Below are 19,391 nucleotides of genomic sequence, written 5' to 3'. Positions count from 1 at the left end.
TATATAAAAGTCCATGCAAATAACAGATGATGTTCCTCGTATCAAAGGTCTTCTTTATCAAAGATCTTATTTCCTTGCCTTGTCTATCTCGCCAGCAAATTGCTGGCAAGCTAACCTGATAAACTTTAGAAGCAGAAGAGATCAATAAAAGTAAAGGTATTTCTAAATCACAATCATAGTGTTAGTCTATGGTATTGTTGGAGAGCATTTACTTGAGCTATTGTGAGCAACTACCTCATAGGTAGCTGAGGTACCTGCATGGGTTTGCGTGGGACAGGGCATGTCAGGACAAGGTGTGTGGCTTAAAAAAGGGTAAAGTCAGTGCCTGGGAGAAACAGGACTCTATATCTGCATGAGGAGTATGTGAAGAAAGCATGGTCAGGGGAGCTCAGGCTTGTGTCTTGAGTCTTGCATGCTTTTTAGCACCATGCAGCACCAACATGTCCTGGTGCTGGAGTCCTTAAAGTTCATTAGGTGCCTGTTGGTGTTTTTCCATGTATTTGGTTGTCATATTCTCACAAAATAACTGTTGTCTTTACAGCACTGAATACTTCTGTTTTTACATTCAAGATTGTAGAGATTTCCTTTGTAGTGAAAATGTGTGCTACTTGGCTATTTTCATGTAATCAGATACCAGCAGTACACATTGTCATATTGAAAATGAAACTGTTCAGTCTCTTCTAACTGTTCTTAACCAAGGGGAAAGTATTTAAAGACAACTTTTTCAATACCTTCTCAGCACTGTTTTGCTTACAAACGATCCGTGTTATTTTAAATAAGGGTATTTGAAGGAAATTACACTCATTATGGCCAGAGTTCAGTAAAGAATGAGCAGTTGTGCAAAGATTTCCCATGTCACTGAATGGTTTTCAGACTGTTCTGCTGATAAACTGCTCTGTCCATAGGGACTTCATAAATGGAACCAGGAGACAAAATACTTCTAGCAGCTTTGCTTTTTCATAAATTCAAGGGGGAATGCTATTTCACTGTGTAGATCAGGGAAAGTCATAGTTTTGGTTGGGTTTTTTTTTTTTTTTTTTTTTTCTTTCTATAATTCAGTAAGCTATAGCTTATTCTTATTTTATAGGCAGCTAGTTTTATTATTCTTTGCCTTCGTACTTTTTCAGTTCTTAGAAGAAAAATACATGCCTCGGATTTCCATTTGGCTCTTGCTTAAGGTGCTAGGGGAGAGCTGTATAAAGAATAGAATTACTTTAAGTGATTATTGATGTCTGCTATAATTGCTCTGCATATTTAACTCAAGGTAACCATAGTTGTAGGTTATGATTTTCCTTTTTAAAGGTTCAGTGAAGTGTCCTGAGAAGTTAGTAGTCTACTTCCTGAAGCTTTTTTTGTAAATTAGTCTGGATCTGTTTGGGTATCTCTTCAGCTCAGGAGTACACAGAGTGACGCATAGGTGCAAATCAGAATACTGGCATATCTATTTGTACCTAGAGTTTTGTAGGTGAAGGTGCAAATCGCTCTGAGCTACTGGTTCAATTATTGGTGCTTAGAGTGGACATGATGAACTTTCATCTATTGTTTATAAGTGAAAGGCTAAAGTTACAGTGTTTTTTAAAGAAAGTTGCTAAAAGAAAAGAGTTTTGGTTTTCACATTTCCACTGTTAATTTACAAGCTAGACCTGGTGTCAGGACAAGCTGTTGAAGTCTGGTATCTTACATAAAGAATAATTACAGTATTATTTGATTAAAATCTATAAGAAGTAATGGTAGCTATAAATTACCTATTAATTTACTCTGTGAAACTTAACATTCAGTTTAATAATCTTGGGCTAGTAATAAACGGGAAAGTGCTGATAGATAATGTAAATATCTTTGTTTCTAGGAGTTAATTAGGTTATACATCCATCAGTGAAATATTGTGCAACAATCTGTAGTTACTTTTATGTCCTGCTCTCATATTATTTCTGGTAGGAAAAACATCTGGCTGAAATGACCATTTCACTTTTTCTTTTGCCTTTTTTAGGCTGATGAGCAAGCCATGTTAGAAGATACATTGGTTGCACTGTTTGACTTGGAAAAAGTTACTTTTTACTTCAGACAGTCAGAGCCAGAACCACTAGTTGCAAGTAAGTAATTATAATTAGTATCTGGCTTTTACTGTTCTTTCTGTATTTGTAATGTTTTTTTTTCCCCTAGAACATTACCTCCCGCAGGGAATATTATATAACTTGGATTATGGAGAATTGGTAGATCTGGTAGCTCTCCTAATATTCCTAGACATCCTGAAATACAGCAGTCAGTGACAATGCAGAATCATTATTTGGCAATGTCAGTAACCTTGGGGCAAAACTGTTTGCGTAACCGAATTTTCCACTTGGAGTATGTGACTGCATCAGGAAAGTCCCTGTAAGATCTAGTTGTTATTGAAGTCATATGTAAAACAAGTTTGAAGGTCTTAATAGAGGAATGCAACAGAGATGAGATGGAGAAGCATCAAAAACATTTCATTTTGTCATCTGAAGGACAAAGTAGTTCTTGGAACCATTCCTTGAAAGGAGATGGCAAACACAGCTTTAAATTGTGCAAGAAACTTCCTCTGAGACCTGCTGGTGCAGACAGTCAGAGTCCTGAACCCTTCCTCCCAATACTGCTCAACTCACAGGAAGGGACTGTCTTCACAGTCTGCTGTTTGCACCCTTCACTCATTTTCAGCCACTCCTTTACTAATATGTTTTCAGCCAGTAGAGATTTTCCTGCAGTGAACTTTGTTTAGTGAGCAAAAAGCCCTCATTTTTTCCTGTCTCATAACTCCCCTGGGAAGGGAGGAAAGCATGTCTGCTTCACATCAAGCCTTTCTAAAACAATTCCCTTGCTGGATCAAGACCACACATGAGAGAACTTCTGCAATAACCAAAACCAGAAGACACAAGGCTCCTCCACAAAGCTGCCTGCACTCTGAAGAATTCAGTAGTGCAGGACTGGTACTTAGGTAGGAATCAACCTATATAAGAAAAAGAATATTATATTTCTGTATAATTCAAGAAAAAACCCTGTTCGGAGTATCTGTTTTAAAAAGAAGCCCTGCCAAACCAAGTACCAACATGGAACTGGAGTTACAGGAGGGTGGGCTGATGAGAAGGTTAACCCTGTGCCTGTGTCATGAGCATTCACGTTGCTATATCTTCCAGCTGAGGTGTCAGTGCTAAACCACAGATAAATAGAAAGTCTGTGTGTTCTAGGATAGTAATAAACTCTGCATTTCCTTTTGGTTTAAGTGTTGCCACCTGTGTGCCTGACTGTGGTTACAGAAGACAAGGAACTGGCAAATTTGGGTTTTCCACTTAAGATTCTGCACAATCGATAAAAGAAAAAAGTTCTTCTTACTACAAAAAATAGTGAAAAATATTCCTTTGGGATCTCTTCCATATAGGTACAAAGTAATTTATACACACAGTGTAAAAACTGCATAATAATATGATTATTAATGCAAATCACTGAATTTTATTGATACTGCTTTCAACTTGGAGACTTATGCATGGAAATGATACTTAAACAGGAAATACATATAAAGCTTAAATTGAATTAACTGACTTCCTCTGAGAGATTTAGATAAATGGACAATTTTTGTCAGCTTTTCCTAATGGTCATTAAACGTTAATCATCTGGCATAATACACACAGTGTACGTTGGGGAGTCACTGTAACTGCAAAGTGATACTGCTAGTTGCCCCGAACTCTACACCATTTGATGCATTATGACATTTAGTTTGTTAAAGTGTAATCAAATGTGCTCTTAGAGTTTTATTATATTCTACCATAATACATTTGTTTTCTCAGTTGAGTCCTGATTTTTAATAATAATTTAATGAATATGCTGGTAGCTACTGTATATTTACTTGTGTTCTATCCCACACAAATCTGAGGAGAATCTGACTCTATATATCACACTGATCTTATGCATCATGCTCCTGAGGAAGGCATGTGAAATATGGCTAAAGGTATCCTTCCAATGATTTCAAACTATGCGCTTTATGTGGATGTTTCTTCAGATTTACAGGGAATACAAGTTGGATGTTGCCAACTACGTGATTTGCTTAGTATTGTTGCTGTCACTGATGGGCTGACGAAGATGACAGTCACTACTTTTCTGTTTGTCTGCTTCTTGATAATGGATAGGCCAAAAGTGACCACAGCAACACTGAATATGATGCAAAGTGCGGCACATACTAGTTTTGTGTCTGCAGTGATTTTTATCTAACCACATGAATTTTGGGTGCAACGGTTTCTGGAAAAGGATGTGTCATTGCTTTTAATGAAATAGTAACACTGACTGTATTCTTAGATATACCGATCACATATCAAGCAGAAGGAAGCCGGCAAACCCTGAAGGTTTACTTCTACCTTGACAGTTACCATTTTGAACAGCTTCCTCAAAGGCTGAAGAATGGAGGGGGATTTAAAATCCACCCAGTACTTTTTTCACAAGGTAACTTGCATTTTAATTCCCTGCACCCCCTCCTCAATTCTTTCACATAATACTTTCACATAATAACTCTCTTTAAAACTCTACTTACTTACCCTGATTTAAATCCTTTATAACTATAAGGGTAGAATGCATATATTTAAATATGTTGTTTGTTGTAGGCATTTATTGATATCTTTGAATTAAAATGTGAATTTAAGAAATGCTGAGATTTGTGATAAAAAAATAGAGGCATGGGTATACATTTCTGAGTTTATACCTGTTATATGGTTCCAACATCAAAGAATGAATCCTCTTTCATCCATATTGTTTTGTTCTTTGTAGACATTAGTGAAAAACAGTGACACCACAAAACTTGCTTTTAAAACTGTTTTTCTTTCCAAATGCTATCTTTTCCTTTTACTTCAGATTTAAGGACTGAATTGTTATCATCTGAGAATTCTGTCTCTTTAAAATGTTATGAAGATTTAAATAATGTTTTCAGGCTTTTGTAGTTATGACACTGCAAATGTTACTGAAGTGATGAATGGTGGTGCATCAGCTCAGGCTGTTCGAAAATTGCAGGCAGCCTGCATTAGCTGCAGTGTCATTACAGTCATCAGGAGCGTGGAGTTTGATTCACTGAAATGGTGAATGCGAGGTACTGATTGCCTTGAGCCGCATTTGATTTCAGAGGGAGCTGAAGGTATTCTGGATCATGCAAAAGGCTTTGAGGGTCTGTGTGGAATAGGCAGAAGTCAGGCATACAAATGAAGGTTTTGAGGAGGTCGCTGCTAGAGGAGGAGGATGTAAAAGGAAATAGCAAACAGTAAGATAACGTGAAGAAAAAGCCAAACTTACTGTAAACTTAAAACACATTTTTTCGAAAAATAAGATCCCTGAAGTCTGACTTTTAAACAAACTAATAAAGACAGACTTCAGTGGATTTCATTTGAACAGATTCATTTTAGTCACAGGGGAAAATGAGAACACTGAGCAGGAAATGCTTTCAGTAGAGCAGAAAAAAAGATATATAAAAGAGAACAGAAAATACCTTGGTTCAGAGGATATCCTGGAAATAGTAAATTTTTTTAGATTTGGAGGGGCAATTCAGTGTGCTATAGAACTTACTTTGCAGAATTCTTTCCCTTTCTGTTTCCAGAAGCCTGAAGTGTTTTAGTTTTAGGATAAGCATCTTTGTAGTCAGCTGAAGGAAAAGGGCAAAGATATTTTAATAATTTTCAGTAATACAAAAGATTTCTTCTTTCTTTATCATACCAAATTTCTTTAATTTTCAAGAATCCCCCTACACAATAGTCCATTAGGCTCCAAGACAAAGAATTCCTGGATAAGAAGTTAAATCCAAGTGTTTAAATCATTATTTTGAGGGTTTTTTTCTTCATTAATGAATTAGTTGGGATTTTAGTTTTTACTTCTTTCCTGTGAGGTTTGGCTGAGTTGCCATCAAAGTAACTCAGTAGATCTCCAACTTTAATTGAAATTTATTAGCTACAAATGTAGAAATCGTCTGTAAGTTCCTCTGTGAAGTGAATTCTTGCTTCCCAAGCTTAACAGAACTAAGCTGTTTCCTGCCTGAAATACAATAGATTATGATGTTTTCAAATGGAACATTTGCAAAATCATGGGTTTGGAATATTTTACCCAAGGCATAAGTCAGTGCACGTCTATCTCTGTTGCTCCATTCTGTGTTGTGTAACTCCATGCCTAAAATTACGAGTCTATATATTTGCAGGATTGGCACTGTAGACATTTTTAAAAGTTTTTAAATGTTTACCCAGGCTATATTATTTATCCCTCCCCATATAAAACAGTTTTGTGCAACCATACACTTAAGTGTATACATTCAAATGGATCCTGATTTGCAGGACTGGAGTCTGAGAATATTGAGGTATTGCTCTTGGCACTCAGATTTCTCTATTTCCTGCATTAGAATTGAGATCTCAGTAATAAATAAGCTTAATTTAAAGACATTTTATTTAAAATTGCTACTTAGTCTCTTAATTATGTAGCGGTTTCACATTTTTTAGTTTTTCATAGAATCCTAGAAAAATTCAGATTGGAAGGGACCTCAAGAAGTCTCTAGTCCAACCTTCTGCTTATAACAGCATCAACTGTGACATCAGATCAGGTTGCTCAGGTGTTTATCAAGTAGGATCTTGAAAACACTGAAGGACAGAAACTGCACAACCTTTTGGGTGACCTGTTCCACTATTTGACTGCCCTAATGGTGAAAAAGTGTTTTCTTTCTATCCAGTTGAAGCATCTCTTGTTTCAATTTATGTCCATTGCAGCTTGTCCCATCAGCATTGTGAAGCGTCTGCTTCTGTCTTCTTGTTGACCTCCTGGTAGCTAATGGCATTTGACTAGTAGATCCCAGCCAAAGCCATCACTTGTACAGGCTGCGCAAACTCAGGTCCCTCAGTATCTCCTCACAGATTGTGTCCTCAAGCCTATGACCATCTTGTTTGCCCTCTGCTCAACTCTTTCCAGTTGATCAACAGCTTTTGTGTACTGTGGGGCCCAAAACTAGACACAGTATTCAAGATGCTATCTAATGAGTGTTGAGTGAAGTAAGGACAAGCACTTTTTTTAGTCTACTGGCCATGCTTATGTGAATTTAGGATGCTTTTGGTTTTCTTGGTTGCCAGAGAACACTGCATGTTCAGCTTGCTGTCTAACATGGCCCCAAGGCCCTTCTCAGCAGAGCTGTTCTTCAGGCTCTGCCTTTCCAGGTGCAGGACTTGACATTTTTTCTTGTTCTGTTTCATAAGGTTCCTGCTGGCCCATTCTTTCAGCCTTTCTGGATCCCTCTCTGGGTGTCCTCGTACTTGAGTATATCCTCTGCTTCTCCCATTTTGGGATTAGCTGCAGACTTGACTTACCCTCCTCCATGTCAGTGATAAAGATGTTGAATAATATAGATCCCTGTTATATTCTGCTTGTAACGGGGCCCTAGGTACACCATGTCCCATTTGCTACAAACCTTTGAGCCTACTCACCCTTCCCATTTTTTTTTTCCTATTCAGACCATAATGGACCAAGTTGGATTCAAGAATACCATTGAAGACATGTTTGTAAGGAAAGCATCCTTACAAAAGAACTTTCTAATATATTAGGTAGAAAAATGTTAAACCCCTCAGAAAGGAGAGAGCCAAAGCACACACTGGGATTCTCTGCCAGCACCTGTGAGCATGTCCCCCACAGTGCCTGTACAGGCAGAACTATGTGCTCCAGCCAGTCCCGACAGATGACTTGAGTTTCCCGGTTGGGAATCTAATTGAATAAAAACAACTTTATGCCATTAAAATAAGCTGGATGGGTTATCAGCTGTGTTTGCACTAACATGCTATTATAAATGGAGTACAGCGGATATTTTTGTGGGAGCTTTCTGGTGTGACTTAGCACCAAGGAATTTAAGAAGCAAGTCTGACTGTTGAAATTTAATATTTTTTGCACAGAAGTAGAATTACAAACTCTGAAAGCACAGAAGGGGAGTGCAATTTGCATGTTCTTTCACAATGAATGAATTATTTATTAACTGTTCATATTAAGCAGTACAAGCAGAATTAATATTCTGTGTGCAGCTGAAGCTGTAAGACAGCAGCATGTTTCCATCAGAACTCTGCTTATTGCTTGCATTTTCTAATAGGGTGATGAATTCTTAGAATATGTAGGGATCATTAAAGTGGCAATGTTCCTAATTGTAAAATCTTTAATACTTCTCCCCCCAAAAAACAAGAGGAGAGGCTGTGTTCTGTGTTGTAATAAGGTTAACCTCTTAACATGAAGATCTTGATTTTTTCAGTCTGAATTTTCTTGAGAACCTTTCAAACACTTACTTTGACTTGGCTAAAGAAAAGGTTAAACTTTTCTTTTTTTTCTTTCTTTTTTTTTGAAATACTACTGCTAGGAAGAGCATCCCAAAATGGAGTGGTAGTGTGTTCATTTTTTCCTCCTTTTAATTTCTGTGCAATGATCGTATGAAAAGGATTGTATGAAAATACAATCCTTCCTTTACTGGGAGTCTTTGTTTAGTTCCTGAGTTCTTGTTGCAATATTCATCCTTGCTTTGGTGAAGTGAATACAACCAGAGTAGTCAAAATCAAGTATTTGACTTCAGAAACTTACCAACTTACCTGATCCCTGAAAAGGAGCTTATAGGGCATTTTTAGAGATCCAGAAAAGTTTGCTTTACTTGGACCGGAAGGAAGCATTCACATTATCTGTGGGAATAACCAGAGGTTCCAGTGCTCCACATCTCCCAAAATTGGGCTTCCAAAGTTGTTAGGTCTCTCTGTGACAGTAGCTTCTTTCCTCTACCCCAGCTCATTCTACAGTTTTCTTCCAGGATATATCAGAACTAAAACCCACATTTGCATTCACAGAGCAGAAGTACTTTAATTAGAGAAACAGAACTCAAACTATGGCTCTCCTTTATATTTTACACAGGGCAAGAAATATGTTTTTTCTTGTAAATGAAACCTTAAAGAGATCTGTATGAATTTGATGACATACAGAAACAGCTCAGCAATCCACAGTGGGGTCACTGCCTCAAGGTTAAAAAATAATTCACCAGTGTGCGAACAAAGCTACAAAGAAGGTGAATGCTAAATATTTAATACTGATTTTTTTCTTCTACATTCTCCTTTCTCTTTTCACAGCATTGGAGAGCATGGAAGGATATTATTACAGAGACAGTGTATCAGTAGAAGAATTTCAAGCTCAGATTAATGCAGCCTCACTAGAAAAAGTCAAGCAGTATAACCAGAAACTACGGTGGGTAATAAACCAACATTCCTGAGATTGGTTTACCAAGTTCGGCTTCTCAGTTCAGTTTCTATGCCACATCTTTAAACTTAAGTGTGTTGTATGGTGGGGTTTTTTTGGTGCATGATTGAATAAGATCCAAGACTCATGGTTCTGACTTTTTAATTTCTGCACTGTTAAGTTACTTGTTAAAAATTTGTTTCCCCGTGAAAGCTATAGCTGTAGTTGCCTCCAGGTTGTTGGACTAACGCATATAGAAAAGGAAATATCTACGTGATCACAAATGGAGTATGAATACTGCTAAACATTATGATCTGATTTTGCAGACCGTTTTTATCTAATTTCTACAGAATAGGACTTAAAAATAGTGTTGTTTCCTCAAAGCTATGCATCTTCCTCCCCACTCCCCCTCATACTAACGGGAATATAAACATATTTGGATACTTGCATCAGCTTCAGGTACGGGTTACAGAGTGCATACTTGCCAGTATAAGAAAAATTATGCAGCTGTGTATTTAAGTAACTATTTCTTTAAGAATTTGCACATAAAACCAGAATTTCTGGTATACAAAATAATCTGTTAGTTGTGAAGTAAAATAATAAAGATATGTACATAGACCATTTGCATCTCTGTATTGGTGAAAAACGCCTGTTTGAGTACTCTTATTTGCATGAGTAGAAGAAAAGGAGCGCAAAAGACTGCAGTGAAATGACATCTGTTAATTTCTGAAATTCCTGAATCAGATGGAAACACTATCATTTCACTAGAACTGTTAGGCAGCTTTTAAAAGCAGCAGAGAATAGGTCTTAAAAGAAGTTAAGGACAGTGCAGAAGAGGAAAGAGGATAAATGCGAGTCTCTCCAATTCCTTCACCTCTTGGCCCAATCCTGTCTTTGGAAGGTTTTGTTCATGATCTTGCAAAAGTATTTCTCTAATGTGTTAACAGAGCAGTGGACTTTCTAGATTCTGTTTTAATCTAAGCAGTACTATTTAGCAAAAATTATTTTAAATCTGTTTGCATTCAGTGAGTACTGCATATTTCATTTATTTGTGACATCTGTGTCAGTGCACTTCTGTGTTAATGACAAAGATAGTATTTGTTTTCCACCTTCTTGTATTAGAACTTCCAATGGGGGGGGGGGGGGGGGGGGGGGCAGGGAAAGTTTCCTCCTGAGTATTTAGTTGACAAGGCTTATGTTATAAATCAGTTTTACAGAAAGCTTTGGTCATACCAGTATTTGGCCTAGATGAAGTCAGTTACTGTTGGAAAAAAATTTCTATCAGTTGGACAAGGCAAGATTTTTTGTGGTTTTTTCTATGAATAGGCCCAATTTAGCCCCCATGAAAATCCTTAAAAGAAATTCTTCCTGACTTTATGCTGTAGTGTTCCCTGACCTTGCTTACCTCATGTGTTAGGACCTCCATTTGTGCTGTGGCTCAAATGAGGTACATTCCTCTTACGGTGGTGTTACTCACAGTTCTGATCAGTTGCTAACCTCCAAGGCCTACTTTTTCAAGAAGTTACTATGAAAAAGTTAGCATTCAAAAAATTACTGTGGGTAGCTGTGTCTAGTCACAATAATAGGAAAACTGGTGGGGTTTTTTTCTAGCCATCTAATGCCCAATGAGAACGTTCAGTAATTGATTTTTTGGTTTGCTTTCTGGTGAACTCTACTCATTTCTCAAATGAGGCACAAACAGCTTCAGGAATTCACTGACATAATGTGAAGAAGGAAAACAGAAAAGCAGATGCTTCGTTCTTGTTCTGCCATTTGCTAGCCTGTGTAGGTGTTTGGCCAGAGAATCTAATAACGTAACTACAGCAGCAAAAGATATTAACATTTGGATAATTGCTCTAAAGGACAAAGTGGAATTGAATATTCCCTGGAAACATACTCAAGTGCAATAATACTCTCTTAAACTCTTCACATGGAGGAAATCCTCTGTGCAGAACCACCTAATCGGTAATAAAATAAGTCATTCAAGGCACAATCCATAAACCATTCTTTCTCCATAGAAAAGAAATGCATTGCTTGCTTGTGAAATGAACTACTTGTAGTCTTTCCATTGGTACTGCAGCAGAAGGCAAATGGGAGCAACAGCAAAGGAAAAAGTAATGGGAACAGAGGATGGGAACTAGTGGGAATGAAACCACTGGTTGGCAGTGACACTACAACTGAGCCATCTATTGATGAGAACTCTTGGGACAAGTTCAGCTTCTCTTATTCCTCACACATTTAAATAATAATGCTCTAATGATGTGAAACAGATGAGACCACTTTGTTGTGTATGGTCCCACTTACAAACACAGATGTTGGCCTTACTGGGGATGTACTCAAGCAGGACAGCAAAATTAAAAATGAGTAGTACCTTTGCTCAGCTACTTCTAAATTTCTTGTGGTAACATCTTGTTAGTTTGAGTATAGAAAATTTTTAAGGAATGTAGTGTCTTTCAGGTGACAAATCTGATACTGATGTGTGCCTTAAAAAGAATTAATTTGCAAATTATTTATCTGAATGAATAAAAAGATCCTTTTTTTCTGGTACCTAAAGGGAGCCTACAAGAAAGCTGGAGAGGGACTTTTTACAAGGGCATGTAGCAATAGGACAAGGGCTAGTGGCATTAAACTGAAAGAGCGTAGGTTTGGATTAGATATTAGGAATAAATTCTTTACTGTGAGGGTGGTGAGACACTGGAACATGTTGCCCAGAGAAGCTGTGGATGCACCATCCCTGGAAGTGTTCAAGGCCAGATTGGATGTGGCTTTGAGCAACCTGGTCTAGTGGAAGGCGTTCCTGCCCATGGCAAGGAGATTGGAATTAGATGAACTTTAAGGTCCCTTCCAACCCAAACCTTTCTATGATATATTAATAAATTTTTACTGGATTTCAGGAAGGATAACTTTTATCCATAATATAAAGTCATAAAGTCACGAAGCTGAATCCTTGATTTTATTGCAAAATTCATTTGTAACTGTGGAACTGTGACCAGCTTTTTCACAGTATCAGAAGTGATACAATAAATCCAGGTGCAAAATTGTCCTCTTTGACACTGATTTGAGCATCATAAGAACTTCTGTCTTTCATGGTTCTTGCTTTGGGGCTTTTGCAAATGCTACCTCAACTATGAAATAGTAATGATAAGATTATAATTTTTATGAGAACGCATGAAAGACATTTGAAGATTGATTATAGAATTTCATGCTTATGTGGAATGGAAAGAATGTCCCTCTATCTTCTGTAATAGACTTAACCCTAGCTATTTTAATCTAATTAATAATATAAGGGAACTTTTATTATGTGGCCAGCTAAAGTGGAGTTTTTCTACAATTTCTGAGGCAACACCCCCTACCCCAGCAGTATGTAGGATGTCCTTTATCAGAAAAAAAAAAAAGTCAGTTTAAAAAAACCCAAGCAATTCTTAGTTTATTAGATTTCTGAAACTGCTGTGAAATCTTCAGCATCTGGCCCACAATTATTCTTAATTATGCTGGATTTCTTTTTCACAGTCAGATTACACTTATTTTTATAGTTAACCAGTTCTGTTTCTCTGACACTGATAAGGAAAAGAAATTTATGCTCAAATTCAGTTTGCAAGTTGAGCTGGTGCTAGTAGTTGCCAGCAATATAAATTTAACTTCATCAAATTGTTTGCTAAAGAGAAACATGCAGTGCAGCTAAGTGAAAGTAATTAGGTCAGCAAAGGTTTTAAAGATCTTTATTACTATGTGTTTGATAGCTCAGCAGTTGTCTTCTAATTCAGAAGAGGACCAGAAAGAACTTGTGTGTCTCACCTGTACAGGGGCTGATGTTAAGTAAGCCCCTTCTGTATTCTTCTGCCTCCTCCCACTTTTCCCTCATCTTCCTCCTTTGGTACTCCTTGCCATTCAAATAGGCTGTTTCCATTCTGAATCAGTCCTTTTGCTTTTACAGATACCAGAGACCATTTTGCTTCAGCAGCACAGGGCACAATGGTGTTTGAATCCGTATCTACTACAAATGCTGATAGCAATACCGAAAACTCACAAATGCAATGTATTTACTTGGACTGCTTGGTTGATTTAAGTATTCTCTTGCAGATTGTGAGTAATGTAATTGTAAAAGCACAAGGGTAAACTTTTAATTGTCATTTGTGAAGCATTACTGCTTGAAGAATTACTTAGTTACAATACAGTCTGTCCTTTGAATATAATTTTTATATTTGGGAAAGGTCTCTTTCCTGCAGAGTGAGATTCAGTATGGTAGTTATTACTACATTGCATGGAAATAAATCTTATCGTTGTTACTGTGACCAAAAGATTGGTTGCAATGCAGACTCGTCGGAAGCTGGGACAGACCTGACAGACAGTTTAGCTAGACGGCCATAACTCAGCCAGTCCTTGGACTAAGTAAGATAAAACGTTTAGTGGGATATGAGAACAGTTTTAATCCTCAGAGAAATTGGGTTTTGGATTAGCTTCCTGCAAAAATTAACCCATCTTTTTAAAATGGACTTCGATGAGTGTAGGAATGACAACTTCTCTAATGTTGGTCCAAGTTAGCAGAGGTTTGGACCTGATGGCCCAGAATGGGACTTTCCATCTACAGTAGTAAGAAAGCTTGCTTTTCCAGTCTTCCCTTCTCTGCGAGTATTTGACATTTTATTAGATTAGTCTTTTTTCTTTCTCTTTCTCCCCCCCCCCCCCCCCCCCCCCCCCCCCCGGTGTCTGTGAACTCTCTTTCTGGGGAAAAAAATGGGGTCCTTCCTATGACATTCTATTAAAATGCAATTTTCTACAGGTGCTCCTGGTTAGCTTCTTAATCAAAAAAGTCCAAGCACATCTGCTCTGTAGTGTTTTTTTCCTGGATATGTCTGTGCATATGAGGGATGTATCTCAAAGGCAGAGAGGATATTTAGGGCACAGATCATTCAGTGGGGTGCAGGGCTGTGGATCTACCAAATATGCTTCCAGCTTCTGGGTCTCTGCAGTATGCTTTGCTGCACATTGTTGAGTGCAAAAGCAAACTATGGTGCCTAAAACTGGATATCAGTATACCTGTTTGGATTCCAAAACTGTCTATGCAACAATTTTTAGCTGATGAAAAATTAGAGAAATCAGTGGCTTTTAGATTCATAAGCATTTCCAATGCCTTTTCAGCATCTATGCTTGCATATAGGCATCTAAACAGCTTCAACATTTGGTTCCTGATGTTATGGTTGCTTGTATTTGGAATATTCAGAGTGAAATATGCAAAATAATAGATGGTGAGATTAGGAGAGCTCTACTTTCCCATAACTTCTTTTATCCCCAGCGTGGCACTTTCTTGTGACACCCCTGACTGTATGATGACCCAGTTCTGCACTCCAAAGATAGGATCATGCTGTGGGAAAGACAGCTGAGGTTTGCTGTCCATCCCCACCACTGGTGTGGGTGTTAATTACCACTGTATAGTAATTAACTTGCCTGTGCATCAATAGACAAAGAAGGTCTGGAAAAAGTGTTCCTTCCAGCCTGCCATTCTGTGTGATTTGAAACTATTCTTTGAAGTCAGCTGTGTCCAAGGCTATTGCCAGCTTCTTTTGTAGCCTGTTGTACAGCCATAATAGAAGAAAAATTAAAGCATGTATTAAAGGGAAAAGGCTATTTTTTGGTGGGATTTTTCCGCTATGTTGCTGCTTTCTTGGATATAATTTTAGGAGGTAAATGCAAGTCTGTTATGCTAAGGAAGCAATTATAATCAGTGAATCTAATGACAAATGATTTAGCTAACTACCCTCATTACATTGAACATCTGATTATGCCGAATGTAATATTTGTCATTTTAAAGTGTTTCATTTACAGTGTAACTTCAAACAGTTTCTGTGTCTGAAGCCTCCTGTATTTATTTTATGGCATAAGTAGCCCTCCACAGAATGATAGCAAACTTAATTCTTCATTCAGGGATGTTATAATCCATGAGGTCTTCATGTTGTTGGGTTTTCTTGTTTCTTTTAATTTTTAAAAAGACAAGAAAAGGAAACTATTTCTGCCCCTAGAATTTATGCAAGCATGGAACAAAATCTGTCTGAGGAATAGAACCTCTTTTTTATTTATACACACACGTATACATGCACAGCAGCCTTTCAGGCTGCAGGCTTCTTGGCAGGCTGATGTTTTCTGTATCCTGTATAATTTAGTCAAGGCAGAAAATACATGTGATGGCATCATGGCTTCAGGCTGAACTAAAATTCTCTAGTAGTTGCTTTGGTATAAGTGAGATACAATGACACAAAGGACAGATCCACTTAGAGATAGTTAATTACTATGAAAGAAATAGCTTGTCTGTCTCTGGAACAAACTGATGGGTCCTCAAGGCAATACCTGTGTTATCACAAAGACTGGATCATATATCAATTCTTGTAATAAATGCATTAAAAGCTACCTTCAAACTGGCAGATTCCTTCCCCCATTGTTTCCAGTGCCAAGCTTTCCCAAACCAAATTGCTCATGTGGTTAAGAAGCTTGTGTTGTCTGTCCTTATGCTGCTGTTGTCCTGTGATTTTAGTCTTACTCTCCTTTCCCTCATGTCTGTCCACTTCAGTGAGCAACATGTTAATGAGCAACATGAACAGTTTTTGTCATTGCCGTCAGATTCAGAAAAGAGTAACCTGAGGAGAGTTACAGGCTTTGGAGAGTGATTCTGTGAAAATATTTTTTTTGGGGGCAGTGGAACATTTGTAAAGCAGTGAAAAACTGTTTTCCTATTTTCAATACTAGGTATTTGATACATTGTTTTGTGTTTAAAAAAAGCAACAGTAAAACTGGACTGCAGTGCTACATACATAAATTTATCATGTAGGTTATATTACTATAAAAATTGGAAATCTAGTGACTTTTATATTTTTAAGATGCGGTTCCAAATGAACTAGATACTCATGGCTGAACTCTCTCTAAATGCAAAATCTGTATGAAGGAGAGATTGAAAATTAAGTATTTACTCTGAAGGACATAACAAGGAAATAATAGCTAAATTTGTCTCCTGATGAACATAATGGGAAGCATTTTAGGTAGAACAGAGATTAAGATTCATTGCATCTAACTGAAGCAAGGCCAGAGAGATAATAGAGAGATCCTGGATAAAGTAAATTAAATTTGTCTATCTGGTCTAAAAGATACTGCCAGGTGTTCTGAATTTAGTTTTGGGGTATTTTTTTTCTTCTCTTCCAGTGCTATGCTCTTTCTGTGAGTGTAAATTCATTCTTTCTTGAAGCTTTTGACAGAGCACAATCAGTATTCATTATAGTAGTGTTCCCAAATTGAGATTTGTGTGTCTTGATAGATTATATATGCTGAGTCTTTGCTCAGCGAGGTGGACATCTTGTTCATTCTGCTTGCTTTATCCTTTGCAAACACAGAGAACACGTATCCACAGTGATCAGAGGTGGAGCCTTTTCTTTCGCTTCTGGTCACTGATAGGAATCCAGCCCAAGCCTGCAGCTTGTACAGCTTGTAGCTGTAGTAGAAACTCTGACCACACAGTGATTTTTTTGGCATGTATTATTTTTTTAACAGTGTATTCCATGTCTGGAATATCAGGAGCCAAAAAGGAGACATCTACTGTCTGAAAGGCAAATGTGGAAGCAATTAGTACTAATGCATTCAGTGTGGATTTGGCTGTTTGGATAGCAATGGGAGAAGCTGGAAGGTGGCTGTAACTGATCTGTGGCCCAAGAACTTCCCTTTCACATCACAAATGGGATTGTTTCAAGTGATCTTGGAAGTAGTTAGAAATGCTGGAGACTAGATTCCTGGAAAATAGGAGTTAAAATATAGCATGTAAAAAGTGGGCAGTACATAGAGCAAATGGTATTTTTTTCTGTGTTTTGTCATCCATGACTTTCTGTCTTCGTATTTCTGTGCTCCCATTTCAATGATTCCTTGCTTGTCTGTTTATAAAGGCTTGAGAGTAGGACTGTGATGTGCCTGCTGGGCTGCTCCTTTGCAACCATCCTTCTCTGTTTGCACCTCAGATACTTGTACTCATCCTAACACCAAGTCCTCAACACGCCCTCTTCACAAACTGGAGAGAATTTAAATTGCTGGGAGACCAGTTCAGCCAGGTGCTGCAAGCTTGCAAGGAAATGAGGAGCACTATGAAGAATCATCCCCTCTGTTTAAGAGTCCAGTTTCTTAGGAATTTGGTTTTCAAGGGCTAAAAGTCTGTGTCCCAACCATGCTCCCAGTCTACTCCGGTAAAGCAAACACTTGCCAAGAAGGCTGTTAAGTTTCATTTCTTGAAATTTTCTTAACACCCCTATACTTGTAGGTATTTTTGTGCATAACTAAATCAAATTATTTTCCTCTTTGTGTATTTTGCTTGTTTCACCTTACAGTCACATCCTCCTCCCAATAGACTGCACTGTTTCCCATGGTTCTGTTTGCTTAGACTGACAAAAGCTGGTTTGTCTCTTTGTGCCTGGAGTAAGCCAGGAATCATAGAATCGTTTAGGTTGGAAAAGACCCTGAAGATCATCAAGTCCAGCTGTTAACCTAACGCTGCCAAGTCCACCACTGAACCATGTCCCTAAACACCACATCTGCACATCTTTTAAATACCTCCAGGGATGGTGACTCAACCACATCCCTGGGCAGCCTGTTCCAGTGCTTGACAACCCTTTTGGTGAATAATTTTTCCCAATATCCAATCTAAAACTCCCCTGGTACAACTTGAGGCCATTCCTATTACTTATTACTTGGGAGAAGACACTGACACCCACCTTGCTGCAACCACCTTTCAGGCAGTGGTAGAGAGCAACAAGGTCTCCCCTGAGCCCCCTGTTCTCCAGGCCAAACACCCCCAGTTCCCCCAGCCGCTCCTCATAAGCCTTGTGCTCCAGCCCCTCCACCAGCTTCGCTGCCCGTCTCTGGACACGCTCCAGCCCCTCAATGTCCCTCCTGCAGTGAGGGGCCCAAACCTGAACACAGTATTTGAGATGTGGCCTCACCAGTGCCAAAGGAAGGGTTTACTGAGTTGCTTACATGTGAAATATGAATTGCCTGTGGTAAGTTCAGAGCTACATGGTGTTAAAATTTTCTGTTCTGCACTTCAGTTTGCATAGTAGTTGTGAAAGGTCAGAATATTGCTATGTCTGCCCTTTGAGAATTTGAAATTGTGATAATGTCATGAAGGTTTTCTTTTGCTATAATTAAACCTTTTTCTAACTAGTAATGACCCTGTATGTGGGATTGTACCACTGGCATAGATGTTAGGGCACATTATTTAAAATCACTAGGTCTTAGTATGGGCTGAGAGGGTAATTGTACTTGGTAATTTATCATTTATTGAGACTTACCATTTAGTAGAAGGAACATGTAAAACACTTTTAGATTTGTTTGCTGTGACGGCAAATAGTTTTCTGCAATGGATACTTTGTACTACAGAAACAATTGAATATATATATATAAAAATATATTTCTAAATGTCTGTTTATACATATATATCATATGCATACTATCCACATGCTCACCTATATAGTTAACCAGATGGCAGAACGCAGAACTGTTATTAAAGCAGTACAGAAGTATATGTGCATATATATACAAATGTTCAGAGATATTCTTTATCTATGCCATAAATACATGCTTTGTAGTTTGAAGTTTGAGCTGAGGAAAAGAATTAGGGACAGTAATTCTAACACTTCCTGACTCTGAACCTCTGTACTGATGTATCTTTTGCCATGTTGCTGACCATGCTTATCTACAGGATCTTGAATGTCTTGTGACAGGGGCTTGAAAATCAAGTAGAATTAAAATATATTTCCATCTTTCTGTTGAAGACAGTATGAATTTATTGAAATATATGCCACAGTGATAAAAATATAAAAGACTAAATTCTTCTCTACTATAACATCAGAGCAAAATCTTTCTAGAGCAGGACCCACAACTTGCTTTTATTTAATGCCATAACCCAGTTACCTGCACTGCCCCCTCTTTCCCACTCCAATAATTTCTTCACTATCTTTGTGTTTTGAAGAAGAGATGATCAACATCTAGGATAACCCTGTGGGCTTCCTGGAACAACCAATGGAGAGTAAGACAAGAAACCTGGCTTTCCTTGAATTATTTGCATGTACAAAGTTACTCAGGAATGTGTGTCTCTGCAGTTTTGCAGCCTCTGTAGAGTTCAATTTTCAGTATTTCAAATGTTCAGGGTTTTA

The 19,391-nt window shown here is 37.9% G+C and overlaps 1 protein-coding gene across 2 annotated transcripts in view; it reads left to right on the top strand.

The window, feature by feature from the left end:
* Positions 1-19,391, top strand: part of PREX2 (phosphatidylinositol-3,4,5-trisphosphate dependent Rac exchange factor 2) — a 181,093-nt gene that overhangs the window by 129,906 nt on the left and 31,796 nt on the right. For both annotated transcript variants that reach the window (XM_080380377.1, XM_080380376.1), the window contains 3 exons: positions 1,988-2,090; positions 4,306-4,449; positions 9,108-9,222. In XM_080380377.1, the coding sequence (XP_080236503.1) occupies positions 1,988-2,090; positions 4,306-4,449; positions 9,108-9,222 (362 nt within the window). The remainder of the gene's footprint in view (positions 1-1,987; positions 2,091-4,305; positions 4,450-9,107; positions 9,223-19,391) is intronic.

Source organism: Falco punctatus, assembly GCF_963210335.1.
Source record: "Falco punctatus genome assembly, chromosome: 3".
Classification (NCBI taxonomy): domain Eukaryota; kingdom Metazoa; phylum Chordata; class Aves; order Falconiformes; family Falconidae; genus Falco; species Falco punctatus.
Note: the sequence above shows the minus strand (reverse complement) of the source record. Positions and strands in the feature narration are given on the sequence as shown.